Source organism: Leuresthes tenuis, unplaced genomic scaffold, assembly GCF_036924035.1.
Source record: "Leuresthes tenuis unplaced genomic scaffold, fLeuTen1.0.hap1 SCAF_12, whole genome shotgun sequence".
Lineage (NCBI taxonomy): Eukaryota > Metazoa > Chordata > Actinopteri > Atheriniformes > Atherinopsidae > Leuresthes > Leuresthes tenuis.
In genome coordinates this window covers 23,103,315-23,122,144 of record NW_027325366.1, presented here as the reverse complement: position 1 = coordinate 23,122,144, position 18,830 = coordinate 23,103,315, and the positions used below count along the sequence as shown (strand labels likewise).

Below are 18,830 nucleotides of genomic sequence, written 5' to 3'. Positions count from 1 at the left end.
TAACCTTTTTTCAGGCACACTCATCCACACAATCACCAGATAGCCCAGCTGCTTCTGTGAACAGACTGATTTGACAGACCATTTGCAGATAATTGCAGGGACTGAACAGTCACGGTTCACCTTGAATAATGCAGATCTGAGTTTTGGTTTTAGGACACAAAGGACCATGAATTTCCAACTTTGAGAGCAATTAGGTGAAGGAGATTCTATGGTTTTTAGCAAAGCAGATATTTTAGGGGGAATTCACAAGAGATTAATGTTTCAAAAAACAGATTTAATGTGAAAATGATAAAACTAACCAACGCAAGACTTGCTGTTTACTGTAATCTAAGCTTGGGATCAATGATAGTAAAGGAGATGGGCACTCTACTAAAATCTAGTTTGAAAATTATTCCCAGTCCTGTCTCTTCTGACGTGATTACTAGAGACAGTAGTCAGAATCCTTCACAGCTCTCGTGAATTACACTCAGCCTTGGGTCCGGGCAAGAAACTGGGTCACCATGGCGAAGCTTAAAGGGACAGCAGCTATATCTGATTATTAGTATCTACATTTTTTTCAATGACAAACCATTTTCTCTAAACAGTACCTCGCGAATAAAGAATAAACAATGACGGTCCTTTTAGACGAGTTAAGTGCATACTCCGTCCACAGTAAATATCAGTGAGGTGTTCCAGTGTAATTTAAGAGGCATTATTGCAGCAGTTAATCTGTAAATGGTTCAGCTCTGGATTTACAGCGAATGGGAATCCTTGCTGTCCCGACAGATGTAGTGGGCAGATGTTGCAACCAAAAAAAAAAAAAAGTTAATCTCATCACAACTGAGAGGCTTGAATTTGTCTGTGTGTGTGAAGGAGGGAGGAGTGTGTGCAGGCATCCATGTTCCCATCAGTGTAAGTGCACAAATTGATTTTTGCATAAATATGCACTTGTGGTGTTTATCCAGTGGCAAAGCATCTCAGGATGAGCCCTGTGACCTGAAACGTGAAAACACTTTTGCTTGTATTGAAAATTTAAACACACATTTCCTGTCCTCATTCAACGCTCCTGCTAATCAACCTAAGCCTGTAGTATCCGTCAGAATCCTCATCCTCCTCCATTCCGTGGCAGACTCACTCAAAATCACACTTTTACAAAAAGCAGTAACTTCATCACCCACTCAGTCATCTTGGCAGTATAATGTGGAGGAAAAAAAAATCCAATGCCATTTTCTTTTGATTGTGTTTTTGATGTTATTCTTTTGATTTAACTATTGACTATTTCCAGATATGAGATTCTTTGCTACAGGCACAATAGAAAGCACAGGAAGGAATTCCTGCTGATTCAAATGGCTTAGGAATTAGCTGCTATGGCTCAGAAATCGAGCAACAAACCACTGCAGATGACAGCTCTGAAAAAGTCACTTGAAGCCTGCAGTGCAGTCATAAAAACACAACTCATGCTTGTTTCATGCAGAAGAAGCAAAAGGTCTTGTCCAACCAGGACTCCACAGAGGCTAAATACACCTTCCTCCTCAAGCATTCCAACACAGAAAAACCACACAGAGTGGGCGGTATGCATTTTAATCCACTGTAAAAGACAGGATACAAAACTCAGGAAAGCTCAAATAAATGAAAGCAAGAGCAGATATTAATGATTGTGTGTCTTCTCTTTCTTGATGAGCAGAATGACCCTATTCCAAAAAAAAAAAACTCTACACACAACAAGGACTCTTAAAGCACCTTGTTTTTCATTTAAGCTGAGCCTTCTGGTATTTTCTCACTCAATTCTATCACTAATAAGCCAAACTGAGTAGTTTTTTTTTTAATTGATACAGACTGAGAAACCTTTCCTTCTAAATTGCAGGGACGTGGCACACTTCAGACATCCATTTGATGTGTAAATGCGTCAGATTCACATGCGTACAGCAATCCCCGTCCTTCTAAATGACTGTGAGGGCTTATTATTTATATGCTAGGAAAGTTTGTCCCTTTTCGCCCTTCTGAATAATACAGCAAAAGCAGTGAAGACATCAGAGCAAATCTGACAAGGCCATGAAACTTTTATGGCTTCTGTGGTGGAAGATCTGGCTGCCATGTTTTCTGCTTCCTTTGACTTCCACAGCCTACATGTCGACACTGCGTGATGTCGGACTTCCCTAAAATAACTGCTCTGGAAAGGATTTCTCCTCCTTCCACTGTGTTATTTTTTTCTAAACCAGTGAAGAGAGGTTTTTTTTTTTTTGTATCTCACCTGCAACACTCAAGGCAAACTTCACAGCAGCAGCCACAGTGTCGTCATCAGTAACCTCATCCACTATTCCAAGTTGCAGCGCCTCAGCTGCAGTCACATAGCGACCTGTTGGACAGATGAAAGTCACCAGTACAGTAAGGACGAGATATTCTTAATTGTTGGACGATGAATGCAGAGTGCTCAGGTGTCTCGTCACTAAGAAGCATATAATATAAACACAACACCCTGTTTGTCTGTGGACTTCAAAGGAAAAATGTTGCATTATCAAACACAAACAGAAAGAAAAAGATGAGGATTTACAATTTACCTTTATAGATTTATTAAGATAATTTAATATAGTGTGAACAGAGCAGTGAATCAGGAGAGACACTAGTCAGTGGTAAAACTTATGCCAGGCTGACACCCCCTGGTCAGCAGAGCACATTGCCTCCAGCTCCATTTCCAGAAAAAAAAAAACGACCATTTTCATGTCCACGATTTCTGCACCAGTTTTTCATTAAATGTTGTCAATCAAGCGAATTAATCGTTCTAGACAAACCCAATCTGACTGCACTAATAACACACAAATCAATTAACTTTTCATGTCTTTATTCAAGAAAGCTCGCAGCACAAAAAAAAAAAAAAAAAAGGATTATTATAATTTTACCAGCTCATAGAACCACCTTCAGCAGCAACAACCTTCAAAACTTATTCCGTGGTTTTAAAATATTACTCCAATACTATATTTCTGGGATCTTCTGAGTGAGCAGACCTCTTTGGCTCATGCCAAAAGCATCTCAGCTGGTTAAAGGTCAGAATTCTGACTTGGCTGCAGCCCAACAAGAATTTTCAGTTTTCTTTCAGCAGTTTTTTTAAATTTTAAGCAATAAATCAGCCGAGATCACTTTAGGTCATGGATCTCTGCCCTGACATTCTCCTGTGAAACTTCTTGAGAAAGTTTTGGTGTGGTTACAACTGTGCTGTTTGAGATAAAACAACTGGACTCTTCTCTACAGATTTAGAAATCAATAATCATCATATGTTCCCGTGGCCGGCTTGTTACTATGAAACAAGTCAACCTATTTTTTCTACCTGTGGTGATGAGGTCCAAGGCAGCTGGGACACCGATGAGCCTTGGGAGACGCTGGGTTCCCCCTGCAGCTGGCAGCAGACCCAGATGAACCTCTGGAAGTCCCAGTCTGGCCTGAAAGGACACAACAGCAACAAATTTGAGAAATCAAATGGTGAGAAAAGTATGGGTACAAACGACATTCCAGACATATCTTTCTTTATCCAGTAGTTACAATATGAGGATTGTTATGGATTATATGTGTGTAAAAAATATATATATCAATAAATACTACAAATAAGATCACTGTTACCTACAGAAGAATAAAAGACAGAACTATAACTTGAAAGATAAACCTGTCACTTGGATGTTAATGCCACTCAGCCACTCAACATCGCGAGACACTGATAAACAGGGACAGAGATTTGAGGCATGAACTAACTTTAGAGTGTGCAATGCGATAGTGACAACCAAGTGCCAACTCGAGGCCTCCGCCTAAAGCGATCCCCTCTATGGCTGCCACCACTGGTTTGGCTCCTGACTCGATTCTGTGGATCATTGGTACCAGTGGAGGCCCGGTCATGGTTTTGCCAAACTCCTTGATGTCTGCCCCTGTAATTTCACATAGATAACACGATCTGACGGTTGACTCACACAGACAGAAATGGCATAGAGAAAAAACAAATAGTGGATAGTGGCTTGTGGATTTGGTCTGTGCCGACTGCCATGAATATGTTTGGGTTTCAAACAGATAGAGACAAAAAGAAAATGCATTGGTCCCAAATCTATCAAGTCACTGAGATAATAATCTGCTGATTGATGGATTGATAGTGAAATTAATCATTAGTTGCAGCCCTGTTCATCTTCACTTTAACTAATTTTCCATAGTCATGTTTATTTACATTCATTTAGTCAATTTATTTTAATTTTAATTGTTATTTAAAACACATAAGCTGTCCAGAAACGCGTGTAGAGTCCAAGCTCTGGTACAATGATCTACTTTTATTCAAGTTGCCATCGGTGCCTGTTTCAGTTTAGTCTAATCGGGTTTAATTCTTGGAACATGTGGATACCTTCAGTTGCTCTCACCTACTTCCTCTTTTTACTCTAACTACTTGTAGCATTGAGAGTATCCCACAACTCACCATAATACAACACCAATTAAAAAGTTGGAATAGAAATACTAAAAGACAGAACCCTTTGACCTTTTTTTCCCCCTCATTCTAATTTGTGAAGCATTATGAACGTTGAAATATTTGGAGTTTAGTAACCATTGTGGTCTGTGCTCATACCTCCACAGAATCTTCCATTCTGGCCACAGATGACCACAGACTTCACCTCTGGCTCACTCAGCGCTTTGTCCATCATGTCAACAATACCTTGCCTCACTGCAGCACTGCGATAACAAAAAGAGCTTCAGACAGTCAATAGCGTGGATTAAATAAAATTGAAACCTTCCCGCTACAGACTCTCACCATCAAATATGTCCAAATAAGACTGATTAACAACATTTTAAACAAAAGAACTAAACATTATCTTATTCAGCTATGACATTCTACAGACATGAACAGCGGTGATCTGATTACCATTGTTCTACTTTATAAAGAACCTTTAAAAAAAATAACAATGGAAATAACAATGAAAACATAAGCATTATCTACAACATGTAATACGCCCCATACTGAGCATGTTTCTGTAAAATAAACAAACGGTTCCCCGAATTGAGTCAAAAAATGATAACTCAGCTTGCATGCATTGGGTAGGTTTTAGGTGTGAGTTTGATATTCAGAGTGTGAACAAGATGTTCCTGAAAATAGAGATTTGCTCTCAGACAAACAGCCATGTGTAAATGATTAATTACAGTGTTACTGTTGTGCTACATGATCTCTTTGCCTGACGGCGTACAGCTGAACAGCTGAGCCTGATGGGAGGGATCTGAAATGCACAATAATGTGAATTATACAGCCTAATTCAGCTCAGGGGTTTTGGAGTAGAATTCAGCCTCCTTGCCTGAAGAAAGGAACACCATAGCACTATAATTAAGATCTTGCATTAAAAAGTGCAAATCTATTACCAGCTAAATGTATCTGAAAGTATCACAACCCAAGTACTCACTGTGCAGCAGAAAACCCACTGTCAGTGTCATAATACTTTGGTGCTTTTTGTTGTTTTTTTCATCAATATAAGCAGCCCCACCAAACTGAGGCAGATCAGTCATTTTAACATCCTTTTAAAACAATAACATCCTTCAAAAAAATTCATTAAAAATAGATATATATATATAATTTATAAAGTCACAGATGTTATGGCTTAAAATGAGCAACTCCATCTGTCAGACCAACAACAAAGAGGTGCAAAGTACATCTCTCTTTCTGTATTTCTGCATAAATATGACCTACAACATCATATTCTCATACATCCTAGATAAAGAGAAACTAGTTAAAAACAAAAAAATAATTTGTCATTAATAGTTTGCTTTGAGTATCTGATGCAGCAGTAACTTCACCAAACACTTCCAGTAACTGTTATACACATCCTCTCGGAACTATTTTAGCCCAATCTTCACAGAACAGCATCTGAGATGTTGCAGAGTTTTTTCACATGAACTGCTCTATTACAACTTTTCTAATGGATTGAGGTAAATGTTCTAATTTAGCCACCCCAAAGCAATATTTATATTCCTTAACCATTCTTTGTAGAAACTACTCGAGTGAAAAAGGTTATTGTCTTACTGCATGATCCAGTGTCTCTTATGACTCAATCAGAGAGATGCTCTAATGTTTTGCTTGAGGGTAAGTTGGTATAATTCTGAATATACTGTTCCTTTAAAAGGAACTAGTCATCCTGGCAAAGACGCTGCAAAATCGTCCCAAACCATGATACTACCACCACCATGTTATAGAGATGAAGAAGCTTCTTATGCTGGAATCCAGTGTTTTTCTTTCTTAAAACATAACACTTCTTATGTAAACAAAAAAGGTACATTTTGCCTTATCAGTCTGCTGAACACTTACTCTAACAGTCATCTGATATTTGTAGTAACCTGCACACAGGAAGCAAAGTCATTTTCGTAAAGTATAACTTTCTCCTTGCAAACCTGCCATGCTCAGCATTGTTGTTTAGTATTTTCCTGATGGTGAACTCATTCACATTAACCGATCAAAGAGACCTTTAGGAACTATGTGTTCCTTTCTGACCGCGCAGACTACTACACACCTTGCTCAAGCAGTTCTCTCTGGTGGTTTACCACACCAAGGGTGTTAGAATTCTCCTGAATCTCCTCCATTTGTACACAATCTCAGTGTGGAGTCCAAACTCTTTAGAGATGGTTTCTTCAACCTTATCCAGAATGATGGACATCTGCAACTATCTGCACTTGTGTTCTCCACCTACCTCGGTGATTTATGCGAGAACAGGATTCCATTTTCAGTCGAATTTATGCAAATATGAAGAAAAACGCTAAAAAGCTTAAAAAAAATTGTAAGCACGTGTAAAAGTGCTTCAAATTCACATTTGAGCACGGTACATGAGTAAATGTACTTATCACTAATTTTGGGTCACCGCCGGGCAGCGACCGACCTCAGATTGTGACAACAGACTGTATACCATCAAATGTAATGACAAAACTGACTGTTTACAGCCTTTTGCTCTCTTACGCCACCCTGTGGAGAAACCATCTCATATTCTGTTAACAAAATGCAGTCTCCCGGGGCAGTCTTATCTTTTATGTTTCCTTCTTGTTGAGCGAGTTAATGAAGTTCATAACGTATCTAATGCTAATATCAAAGATAAGCCACATATTGAACCACGTATTTCTTGTCAGGGAAAGTAACTTGAAGTAAAGCAGTTCTGCAGCCTTACTGTTTGTTTGTTTTTTTAACTTGAACTCACCTGAGCGCATTAACAGGAGGATTTTGTAGAGTAATAATGCCAACAGACCCCGAAACACGAGTGTAAAGAGTCATGGTGCAGAAGCAAAACTTGAAACTGTCGTCGCACTGCGTTTGGTGGGCCAACTGGACTTTGAAACAAAGCTCCTGCAGCCAACAGAACTATCTCACCTTTAAACTGTTTTGTCCCTTCATGGATACAGTCCAAACGGTCTTCTTTGTTCCCCTATTTGTGGTAAAACATTTGGCGCACTACCGCCTCCTCCTGGAGTGGAGCCTAACAGACTCCTCGATTAATTTGCGAGATATGCTTGATACACACTTAAATACACACTTAAATTGGACATATTACGGTAAAACATGATACAAAAAACATAAACATAAAACTGCGGATAAATAACATGATATAATTTAAACTCATTAACAAATTAACCCGGGTCTGTTGACATGGGGATGTGACGTCACTATGTCGGTTGGCTGTTGTTCTCGGCGATAACCATAAGCAGGGTAGAAGTCTTGTTCTAGAGCCTGGGAATATGCGCTCTCTCGTCGGACTCATCGCTGTTGTTACCGCAGCCAGCTTGTATCTTTATTCACTGTCCCTGTACCTCCCTGCTGGACCACGGAGACGTCCTCAACCAGGCTCCAAGACTGAACATGTGGAAGCGACAGAGTCCGACCAGCTCAGTGACACCTCCGAGGAGCCAAGCAGGTGACAGACGTTAGCCATTAGCTGTTAGCCAGAGCGGATAAAGTATCTCAAGACTTGAAACGTACATACAACCTTTGTCTAGAAAACACTCACCACAAACAGAGACCAGTTTAAGTGATGGATTTACTTTCACCCCATGCTTCTAGAGAATGTGATGAATTGTGCGTAGTGTTGGCAGTAATGTTAAAATGTCTCTGTATGTGATTGCAGCCTGTAAGGAGACACTAAAACTGAAAATCTGGTTGTTGTGATAGTAGTTTAGGGTGCAGGTAATCTGTTCTGTCAACATATTTATTGTGGGATTCTTTTCCCCCTTAAGAATAAACTTAAGTTGACTCATTGGATAAAATATCCCTTATCTGGGGTTGCATTCATTAAAATTATTGCATCAGTTGAAAAGATTAAAGGTTATAAATGCTAGTAAATGTCTTCCCTGCTGGCACAAATATTACATTTCTTCCTGTCTAGTATAATACGTTTTAAACTGCAGCTCATTTTTCGTTGATTCAGGATGGCATGATCCTAATTCTGCCATAACTCTTATGTCACTTTACACACTACTGCAGTGGATTGATGTTTTAGATCATTTTGATGTAAAACTACAAATGATGGCTTCCATTCATCACAAACTGCAGGGAAAGTGGCTTAGCAAGACAACAATGTATCTATGAGCACAGCAGATTTTATAGGTTGTATTTTAGCTGAGGAGTTGCTTGGAATGCTTCCCAGATAAAATTGTGCTCTTGTCCAGTGCAAAATTCTGACTGTTTTACATATTATTATTTTGTTTGTTTGCAACTTTATTGCATGTGTTGAATTAAGTTGGAGCAAAAATAATGTTTGTGGTTTTTTTGTCTTCTGTCTTTCAAAGACATGCTACTGAATGAAAAAATTGCGACGTGTTTAACTTGGGTCTGAATGATCTCACAGGTTGAAGTTCCCCTCAGACTTGGACGAGCTGCGCGAACTGGCCGAGCTGTTGCAGTTTTACAAAAGGGAGCACACTGGATATGTCCTGCTGCTGTTCTGTAGTGCATATCTCTACAAGCAGTCCTTTGCCATTCCTGGATCATCATTCCTGGTAAGGTGAAACGGTGTCATCTGTACTGATGCTGGGTCACACTGCTGCACACGTGTCTTAAAATACGTCTACAGTAAGCATAGCATTTATAATGTTTGAGTAAAATATGACTCGTGGTCTGTAGTGTACCTAAAGGATCTTTTTTGACAGGCAGAAGAAGAGGTATCAACACACCAGGAGTCTCATGCTTCAAAACACTGTTGGATCTCAAAGCATTTCACTCCTGTCACACTGTGAGAAACAGTGGAGCTTGTGTCTGATCTGATCTTAACACATAGTGACGATGTGTGGTAACAGAAGGCCTTTGGTCTCCACTTGTCATTACAGAACATTCTTGCAGGAGCTATCTTTGGACTATATGAAGGACTGTTCCTTGCCTGTGTGCTCACAACAGTGGGCTCCACCACGTGTTACATCCTGTCCCAAGCCTTTGGAAAACATTACATTGTGAATCTCTTTCCAGAGAAAGTCTCGGGGCTGCAGAGAAAGGTACGGCCATGCCACAGAGAAAACACCACCCTTTCAAGGGAGTAAACTTAGAAACCAAACAGAGGGAAACAAATAAACTAGTAAAAGGCAGTTGCAGCAAATTTAACTGTCAACACGTGAATGTTCTCCTGAGACATAAATCTTTGTGCTTTTGAAAGGAAAACATGGTTGACAGTGTGTGTAGTGTAAAAAGGTCTATGTTTCATTCTGCTTGCACACAATGCAGAAATGTCTCAGTTATTTAGACTTCACAGGAGTTTTGCTGAATTCTGTTTAATATTGGCTGTTTAATATCATCTTTTTTTTTTCACGTGGTTTTAGAGCAGTGTCTTCTTTTATTTATAAGACCACATGTACCAGTTCCTAATGATAGATGAGCGAACTGGTGCCGAAATTAACTTTAAAGTGAAGCATATGATAAGGGATTTATTGTAATTCATCTTGTTGCCCTTGGCAGTGGGGTGTCACAGTATGCCAGTATTGACAATAATCGTGATATTAAAGTAAAGAAATGTCTATGTTGGTTTAATAATGAGCAGATGATGAAATTGTGATTTGACTTACAATCATTAAATGCAGATTTTTTTCGGTACCATTTCTCGCAGATAGGATTACTGACTCTCCATAGTTGCCAAAAAAGGAGCGAAAATACTCACGAAAACAAAGATGAGTTAGTTTGATAGGAATTTATATTTGAACTATGATACTGTTGTTATTGTGACTACTTCTTTTGCCACTATGACCACAAAGTAAAAGCCTGATATTACGAGCAACCTTTGTGCTTTATTGTGCAACATCGATGTTGTTGGTTTATTTCTACTTGAAATTACGTTATGTGACACGTTCAAGGAATTTGGCTTGGATATATTTAGATGAATCTAAAACAGAAATGGAAGGTGGGGGGGGGGGGGTCCTGAATCTGCCGTCTGAAGTTTCTCTGTCGTGTTTAACTAACATTTATCTTTATTTGTTCCAGGTGGAGGAGAACCAGGACTGTTTGTTCTTCTTTCTGCTCTTCCTTAGATTCTTTCCCATGACTCCCAACTGGTTTCTGAATATGTCTGCCCCTATTGTGAACATCCCCATCACCTTCTTCTTCTGCTCAGTCTTCATTGGTAAGTACTTTGAGATCATGTGGCTGTTTGGCTTGTCTTTGAATTTTCACATTGTACACTGTGTGCTCAGTGAGGCCGCACTCTTAATCAAAACAGGTCTGCAGCATGATGTCCGTGCCACTGAAAATAGACTTCACTTTTGCAGTAATCAAATGAACTCTGAAAAGGCCACTGTTAAGATTATATCATTAGTTGAAAATCATTGCCCCCCCCCCCCCCCCCCCCCCCGATCATATGTCTGTTTTACCTGTTTTGATGGACACCATCTTTACAGGAAGACTTAAGTGTAGCTAAGCTACGCTGCAGCTGACGTCCATCTCCTTCAAAACTTTACACATTCACTGTGTTTTGGTCAACACTGGGTGCTTGTCTCTTCCTCCCACAGGTTTCAGTCTCGGTGTAGATTGTTGATAGGGAAGCAAGCTGTGAGAACTTTCAGTACTTTTTTCTAAAAGAACTATCTCCGCTGCAAACATTTGCAACGTGGTTACACTTAAAAGCATCAAATCAGAGCATCAAAGGAGACAAAGTCAGATCCTTCCACTGTTGCTCTCTATTACATTACGCTCTCACTATACGTTAAAGCATGTGAACTCATTTATTGTGAGGAATGTAGGCGCAGCCATCTCATCATGTGGGATCCAACCTCTCCAGTGTTCCTGAGGTATTATCGACAAGTGAAATCTTTGTTTCAACTCTTGCATCACGTATGAATCCAGATAGAATTTGAACTGTGCTACTGTGACTCATTAATCTTCGCACTGTGCACACCTGCAGTGTGGGAACAGATTACTTGGATTCTTTGGAGCTGTGTCATCTTTTGCTTTTAACTCGCACACTACAAACCAATGCCAATCCTGCTGTTTAGTGTTCAGCCCAATTCAACCCTTCTTCTACCTGATCACTTAAGCCTAAATTCTTTAGGGGAAAAGCACATTAGACGAGACGACTATAGCTCTGAGCATGCTCGCAATTCTTTTTGTTTTGTTTTCATTGCAGATAGTTTTACAATGCAGTTTGTATGATGAGAAAACCAAGAAAAGGGCCTGGGAAAGACTGTCAGTACAGAAGAAAGTAAAACATATTTAGTCCATTGCTGTTATGACTTCTGACATGATTTATGAGATAAGTGGGGACTTGCTGTGTGGGCATCTTCTGAATGGAGTGTGTGTTTTGTGTACTGATGCTCAACAAAAGAAGTTTGCACTTATGATACAAAGTAATGAAGTAAGCATTAATAATAACAACAAGGATAATAATAATAATCATGCTTATACAACCACTATTACAACTGCTACTTCTACTCCTACCACCTGTTCTGCTTTGTTTTTGACACACTTTTTTGACATTTCGTGTCCACCTTTATAGGCCTCCTGCCATACAATTTCATCTGCGTCCAGACCGGCGTCATGTTGTCTGAGGTGTCGTCGCTGGATGACTTGTTCTCCTGGGAGCGGCTCCTGCAGCTGCTGGCCATTGCCTGCGTGGCCCTGCTGCCCGGCGCCCTCATCCGCCACTTCAGCCACCAGCGCCTGAAGCTGGATATCCAGTCTCAGAATGGTGGCGTCACAGATAAGAAAGTCCAGTGACCTGTTTCGGTCGGGAGTCCGTTCACTGGTGCTCCTATGCCTTCTGCTCCGAGGAGCCAATGTGCTTTTAAGTGGCGACTCTTCAGACAAACTATCTGCACACTGGTGGTGAAGTGCTTCCGGAGCCACCTGGAGGTGGACTGAAATTGCTGTTTCATAAAAATGGCTGTCACTTGGATTTGAAGTTTGATGTTGTGCTAAAACATGTGAGCAAAGCAGACACAGCATGTTTATTCATGTTTATAGATGTGCGAATGTACAGTAATCATGGAGAGGGGGACAGACCTTAAGCGAACGTTGCTCTTACGCTCATGTAACACAGTAAGAGTGCCGCTTCAGTGAAAACGTCTGGTGTTCAAAGTGCCTGTCATGCAGGTTTGCCCTTTAAAGTCTACCTCTGTGGACACACTGAAACTTTTATGTCGATGCTTTTGGCCTAAACTTTTTTGTAGAGACTCAATTTTTCAGATAGACGATTGTATTGATGGGTTTATATAAATGATTTAATTTATAAATGAGAGATTGGTTTGTCTGCAGAATATACACAGATCAGCCACAATATTAAAACAAAGAGTTCTGGCATTTAAGTGGAAGTAAGTACCTTAGACATTTGCCCACCTAAGCATTGGCAAATAGAGCAACCTGCCAGACCTCAAATACAAAAGACCAAGCTTTAGATCCTAAACTGATGCACTTGAACAATCAGATCCATGGAAGCTGGACATTCCCATGCCCTGTGTGTAAAGTACACACTTTCTTCTTTCTTTTTGAATGTTTCTAATTCAGCATAAATTGTTAAAAGACAGTCTTTACTATTTTTTTATTTAAAACTAAAAGTTTTTCGAATTATGTTGTACATTTGTAAGATCAGAATTTGGCCTCTGGAGAACAAGTGTGATGTGACTAGCTGTCTTATTTAATGTATATTTCACATTCAAATAAGCAGACTGCAGCTTAATTATACAGGTCTGTCTGTATGCTGCTGTCGTCTTTTGTAAAAGAAGAAGACAACCTTCCTTACTTGTTTTTTTTTTATTAATGATCCTTGTGTCTTTTACTCTTTTACTCCCTAAATGTTTACAAGGCATAGTGTTTTTTCACCAATTTTGTAAATTTAATGTACAGTCATTCATATGTATCTGTTGTGCAGCTACAAGCTGGAGCAGGAATGTACGAAAAAGGTCGTGCAAAAGGAATTCCAGATCACATGCGCCCAGAGAACCTTCACCTATTATTTAAACATGATTACAAATGTTTGAGAAAACACTGAATCTGAACTGTGCTCCTGTCAGTGAGCTGCTGTTTATCTGTGTGGCTCAGTTCCTCCTGTGGGTAAAAGATGTCATTAATGAAGCAGCACCTTCATTTTGCAGGTGTAAAAAAAAAAAAAAACGTTGACATAATAAAACACGAACCATGTGAAAAACATTTTCTTTCAAATATTCTTTATTGCTCAGATCCAGGTTGCTCAGCAATACATTCACTCACAACTCAAAACAACAGCTTGGCTGTCAACCAGAAAGGCATGGATCCACATATGTTGTTGTAAAAATGGATCATGTCTGTCCAGCGCACAGTCACCAATTACCTTGAGGTGTTTGGGACCTTTTGGCCTGTGGGAAATGTAGGACTTTCGGGTTGTGACCTACTGAGGAAACAAAAGGAATCTCCCAAATGGTGAAATGCAGATAAGAATTGGATCCAATCTAAAAACCACGTTTCAAAGTCTAGTGCTATATGAAGTGTAGTACATACTGGATCACCTGCAATCAATCTCATGCAATGTTTTGCATTTAACAACAAGATAGGACAAAAAACACTGCTGTGGTTCTGCATACATCTGACCAGACTAAATCCTTCCATCTCCTGATCCATAAAGTTTTGGATGGTGTTGAATGTCTTCTGCTCTGTTCATTCCTAAAGGCAATAAACAGGCATTTGTACTTTGCATTTCTCTCCCAATACAATTCCATTATCTGTTCAAAGTCCTAGCTAGGATATTTTTCAACCACAATTTAACAACTAGTATCATTGGTAGTGATCTAACAGGAATGAGTCTTAAGAAATCCCAGCTACCGCCTCAGACTACACGATCTAATCGGTGTAAATGATGAGAAAACCAGATCAACAGAAAACAAAGCCTAAGCCTATTCAACCACCGTGTGATATGACTAACAACACTGTACACCCTCAGTGATGTGCATAATTGTGGTTTTCTGTTATTGAAAATGAATGCCTAGCAACACCCCACAAAACCTAGAAACACCAATCCTTAGAAGTTGGAAAAGAAAAAGGTTACTATTATCTTAAAAGTTGTCGCCTCATACTGTCAAACAACCAGGATGTTCTTCTGACAAGACTGAGTTGAAACCGAACCAGCAAGAGGGAAACCGGTGCCTCTGAAGAGCCAGAAACACAAGAGACAGAGGTCTGAACCTCAACTTTAAAACTGCTCTAGGAAAAAAAAAAACTCGAGAAAGTAAGACAAAGAAAGATGATGTGACATACTATGTTTTTTCAGTGCTACAGTGAAAAGCCATTTTCTCCTACACATGCTCAACTGAAGTGAGGCAGACCTCCAACAGGAGTCACGCCTCCGAATAGAAGCACCGTACTGCATTGACGTGGATAAGGTCAGGGTACTTGAATCAGTCCTGGTGAGCTATCATCATCAGTATGAGGTACTGTACCGGCTGTGGGGAGGCTTTGCTGCAACAGCCTCAGGCATTGTGTGAGTATGATAGACCTTTATTTTATTTTAGCACTGCTAGTCTGTGTTCACTGGGACAAAAAAAATGATTCACCTCAACTGATGATGAAAGGCTGCCCTCCAAAGGTAAAAATCAGCTGTCGACAGTTAGAAGAACTCCAAAAACAAACACTAACTTGCACTAAATCATTCATTTATTTAATTAGATCCTTTTCCCTACATTGTTTTTTTAGTAACTAAAGTCAGCCTTGGATTCAGAGAGGTAATTCTGAAATGTACAGCACAAAAAGTTCAAACCGGCAGACTGGTGGGAAAACTATTCAGAGGTCAGTTTGAGGAAAGATGCGACGCTCTAAACTTCTCCCACCATCCCTCACAACGCAGGGGCAGACTGGTGTTATAGAGAGAGACAGAAAACGATGTGTGACTCTATTATACATGTTTACAGATATACAGTTTTTTTTTTTTTGTCGTACACAGTGACAGTTCAACGACTAGAAGTGTTCTACATTCTACACAGAAGACCAGGGTTTTACACCACGTTCAAAAGTCCTGTCAGTGTATTTTTGCAGCTTCGTGTTTTTATTAAATCAACCCCAGAATATGCTGTTATTAAATAGAGCTGGTAAGATTGGTTTGGGTTGTAATAAAAACCTTTTTTTTTTCTCCTACGAGTGAATAAACAGTTTTTCTTTCAAAGTCTCAAAAAAAAAACAAAAAAAAAAACCTGGAGGTACAGTTGGGTAAAACAGGAGGTACAGTTGGTTCGTTTCTGTTTTCTATCAACTGATTTGCATCTTCCTATCTTTCTCTGATGGTGAAATCAGCACACAACATCCACATTCAGAACCACATTAGGCAGGATGTACCTCTGGGATCCTGCCCCTCATTTCCTTTTTTTTCGTGTTATCAATAAGAGGTTGTATGGCGTCCAGGCAAACACAGTCCAACGGAGTTGACTACGGTTTAAAAAGTTTCACTGGTCGGCTGAACCTGAAGAGTGTACAGATTACTGTAGATCTTTTTCTCAATTTTTTTCATTAAAAAAGAAAATTAAAAACGCTCAAAATGATCAGTTAACAAGGCATACAAAATGTGGAAAAAAAGGAGAAATGAAAGATTGGACTGAGGTACCCTGAAGCCTGAGGTAGATCACAATACTGACATGCGCACTGTTCACATCCTGACCAAAGTTAATGCGGTGGTTCACTTTACTGCTCTCCTATTTTTTCAGGTTTTTATTGATTATATTATTCATAGTCTAGTTTTCAAGAAAATAAACACTTCCCTTCAGAATAATATGGCAGTGTCCCACTGAGGAAAAAAAGAAAAGGACTTTGTTTTCTTTTTGTTTCTTATCAATAGTTCTCATCACAAAATAGGAAAAAATAGATTCATAAATATTACTCTCTCTTTTTATATATATATACAGACACGCGCGCACACACACAGACACACACGGAGGAAGCTGTGCGTATTGGCAATAACCTTGCGTCTGGAAGATGAAGCTGATGAGTGATGTCTGAGAGGTGACAAAATAAGGCAACAAGCTTCCACGGTCTCCAAAGTAAAGCACAAAGGGACCCCAGGACCTGCATGTCCAGCGTGCTCGCAGAGCGGTCGGCCGGCTCGCCGATCAAAACAAAAAAAATCAAAAAGTTAAGCGTAAAGAGCGAGAGTGAGGATGACAATCTGTGTGTCGTGTGCCGCTGGGCCGGCCTGCTGGACATGGCAGGGGTGATATTTTCTAAAAAAGGCTGCATATTGTACATTCACAGCTGTCATGCCATTTTTAGAAAGCTCCCTGACAAGAGAGGGTTAAAGCCAAACGCGGCTGCGGTCACGTTTGCGGTTGTGTGTGTACCACAGGTCATACAGTGCCTCTCTTTTACCCCCCCACCCTCTAAGCCTACAACTTTTCACTGCCACCCCACACACAATGAGTTCGCCCAAATCCCACCCCATCCTCCCTTTAACCCTGTCCTCTTTCTGGGCCCTTAGCTCACACCTCGTGTTGGCCCTTGTGACATCCTCATAAGGCCGAGTGTGTGGCGGTGCACATTAAAAAAAAATAAAAATAATAATAATATATTTTTGCCTGTTCACTAGCAAAGGTGCACCACTTTTTTAGGACATCCATTTTTGCTCTGATCGTCAAGGAAACTTTTTCTTTTTTCTAAATATCACGACAGGCATGGGTTTAGACATTTTTACTGCTGTACAGCATGGGAGAGTGACACCAGTTGGAAAAAAAAAAAAAAACTCTGTTGCGTTTAACCCCTCACGAGCAAAAGTGGCAGTCAGTTAAATGTATCAAAAGGCTACGAAAAAAAAAAGTGTTTCTTGACAACGAATACGCTTAAGCTAATAAAAACACAATACCAGATGAGAGAGCGATGAGAAAGTGAAGCAGAAATTAGCAGAAAAGAAAGAAACGATAAAAAAAGAGCAAAGCAGCAGATATGAACGGTGAGAGACATTAGAAAGGGACGTTATCTTTTGCGTTGGCACACACACAGGCTTCTTACAAAGACTCAGAACCATTCACCGTACAGTATTTACTTACTGGGGTTTTCTGTTTGGATTTCAGTGGCCTTAAATCATTAAAAAACCAGTGGAATTGCTCTCTGTGGCTGTCACGTCTCTGGAATAAGCTAAACTTTAAAAGTTGTACTGCCGTGTTGTTAGAAACATAACAGCGCATTCTCTCAGTGTGTCTCATCATACTTTTCTGCTCTGCATTAATACTGCTGTGGATATTTAATCTCACAATCTAAATGTCTTAAACATTTGTGAGAGGAGGCGTCCATTGTCACTCGCTCTTGTTCTAATTCAAAGTACCAATCACAGTGTCGCGTATACGTTCTTGTTAATAGACTTGCTTTATCTGTTCGATCTGTTTGTTAGGCCTATGTTAGTCCAACTAAAGAGATAACGTTATGCAGGGCAACATGCCGTTTACTGTTTTACCTTTTATAACTGATAAGACAACGGCTCCAAGTTCTCTGACATTTCCACCTTTCATGTTGATTTTATTTCTTTCATTTTTTTTTTTTTTTGGTCTTTTTATTTCATTGTATCAGTAAGGTTTCTCCCACTCTATCTGCTCTCACAGGGCTGGCAGTGCACACAATGCCCTCAGCCTTTGGCTCTCACTTGTTTCCCCCCTCGCGAAGTTCTTTGGTTTTGATCCCGGTGCTGCTGGTCTGCCCTGCATGTCCACCTCGGCCTTGGCCTTAGTCTGGTTAGGTCTCTGTCCATTTGGGAGGGCTACATTCATTGGCTGGTGCCCACGGGAGCCACCTCACTGGTCACTTAGAGTGGTGCGGTGACACGGCGGCGCCCTGCTGGTGCTTCTGTTCCTGCTGTTTGACCTGTTGAATGATCTCCCGGATCTTCCTCTGTGCAGTCTGTTGGAGGGATCAGGCATCAATGAGATTGATAAACAGTGTAAAGGGAAGTTTCAAGTTTTCATAACTCCTACTGTATAAAAAAAGTGTACCTGAAAACAAAGACAGGGACACCTCGATATTTACAAAGTGGCAAGAGGAGTGTTTCTTCTGCTATCTTAAATATGTCACACATGGAAGGAGTCATTAAAAACTGCAATTAAAAAGTCACTACTTCTGTGAAATTAGTGTATTAAAAGTATTTAATCACCCATACGTGTGTTTTAACCTCCTACTGATTCTCAGTCTTGGCTTGTCTGACATCTTCATATTCCTTACGCCTGATGGCATTTTCACCTTCTTAGTGCACCTTTTTCTTTGTTATGAGTCGAGCAGCATTATATTTACCTTGAGCAGACATCTAAGCTCCATTTAGAGGTTAACCAGACCTGCGTTGATTTTGTAAAGGATTGCAGTTTTTTGCTATTTCAGTCTGTTGTCACTCATATAAAGTAACAAAAAGTTGGTTTTATACTTAAACTTAATACTATTAGAGTAACACTAGATACATTTGTGA

The 18,830-nt window shown here is 39.9% G+C and overlaps 3 protein-coding genes across 5 annotated transcripts in view; 1 reads left to right on the top strand and 2 right to left on the bottom strand.

The window, feature by feature from the left end:
• Window positions 1-7,478, bottom strand: part of ehhadh (enoyl-CoA, hydratase/3-hydroxyacyl CoA dehydrogenase) — a 10,937-nt gene extending 3,459 nt beyond the window's left edge. The window contains 5 exon segments of the mRNA XM_072397161.1: window positions 2,231-2,335; window positions 3,302-3,413; window positions 3,721-3,890; window positions 4,571-4,674; window positions 7,170-7,478. Of these exon segments, the coding sequence (XP_072253262.1) occupies window positions 2,231-2,335; window positions 3,302-3,413; window positions 3,721-3,890; window positions 4,571-4,674; window positions 7,170-7,243 (565 nt within the window). The 5' untranslated portion in view covers window positions 7,244-7,478.
• An 88-nt stretch (window positions 7,479-7,566) lies between these two features.
• On the top strand, window positions 7,567-14,413 carry tmem41aa (transmembrane protein 41aa). The gene is made up of 5 exons (XM_072397165.1): window positions 7,567-7,880; window positions 8,811-8,961; window positions 9,289-9,450; window positions 10,427-10,565; window positions 11,934-14,413. Exons 1-5 carry the CDS (start codon window positions 7,705-7,707, stop codon window positions 12,152-12,154), a joined length of 849 nt encoding a protein of 282 aa, XP_072253266.1. The 5' UTR covers window positions 7,567-7,704; the 3' UTR covers window positions 12,155-14,413.
• A 1,208-nt stretch (window positions 14,414-15,621) lies between these two features.
• Window positions 15,622-18,830, bottom strand: part of igf2bp2a (insulin-like growth factor 2 mRNA binding protein 2a) — a 45,465-nt gene continuing 42,256 nt past the window's right edge. For all 3 annotated transcript variants that reach the window (XM_072397162.1, XM_072397163.1, XM_072397164.1), the window contains one exon: window positions 15,622-18,274. In XM_072397162.1, the coding sequence (XP_072253263.1) occupies window positions 18,176-18,274 (99 nt within the window). In that variant the 3' untranslated portion in view covers window positions 15,622-18,175. The remainder of the gene's footprint in view (window positions 18,275-18,830) is intronic.

Bases quoted from the DNA above. Each gene is read 5' to 3' on its own strand.
- tmem41aa (XM_072397165.1), top strand. From the start codon at position 7,705: ATGCGCTCTCTCGTCGGACTCATCGCTGTTGTTACCGCAGCCAGCTTG. The intron at 7,881-8,810 runs GTGACAGACGTT...ATGATCTCACAG, and splicing joins ACCTCCGAGGAGCCAAGCAG to GTTGAAGTTCCCCTCAGACT. The intron at 10,566-11,933 runs GTAAGTACTTTG...CCACCTTTATAG, and splicing joins CTTCTGCTCAGTCTTCATTG to GCCTCCTGCCATACAATTTC.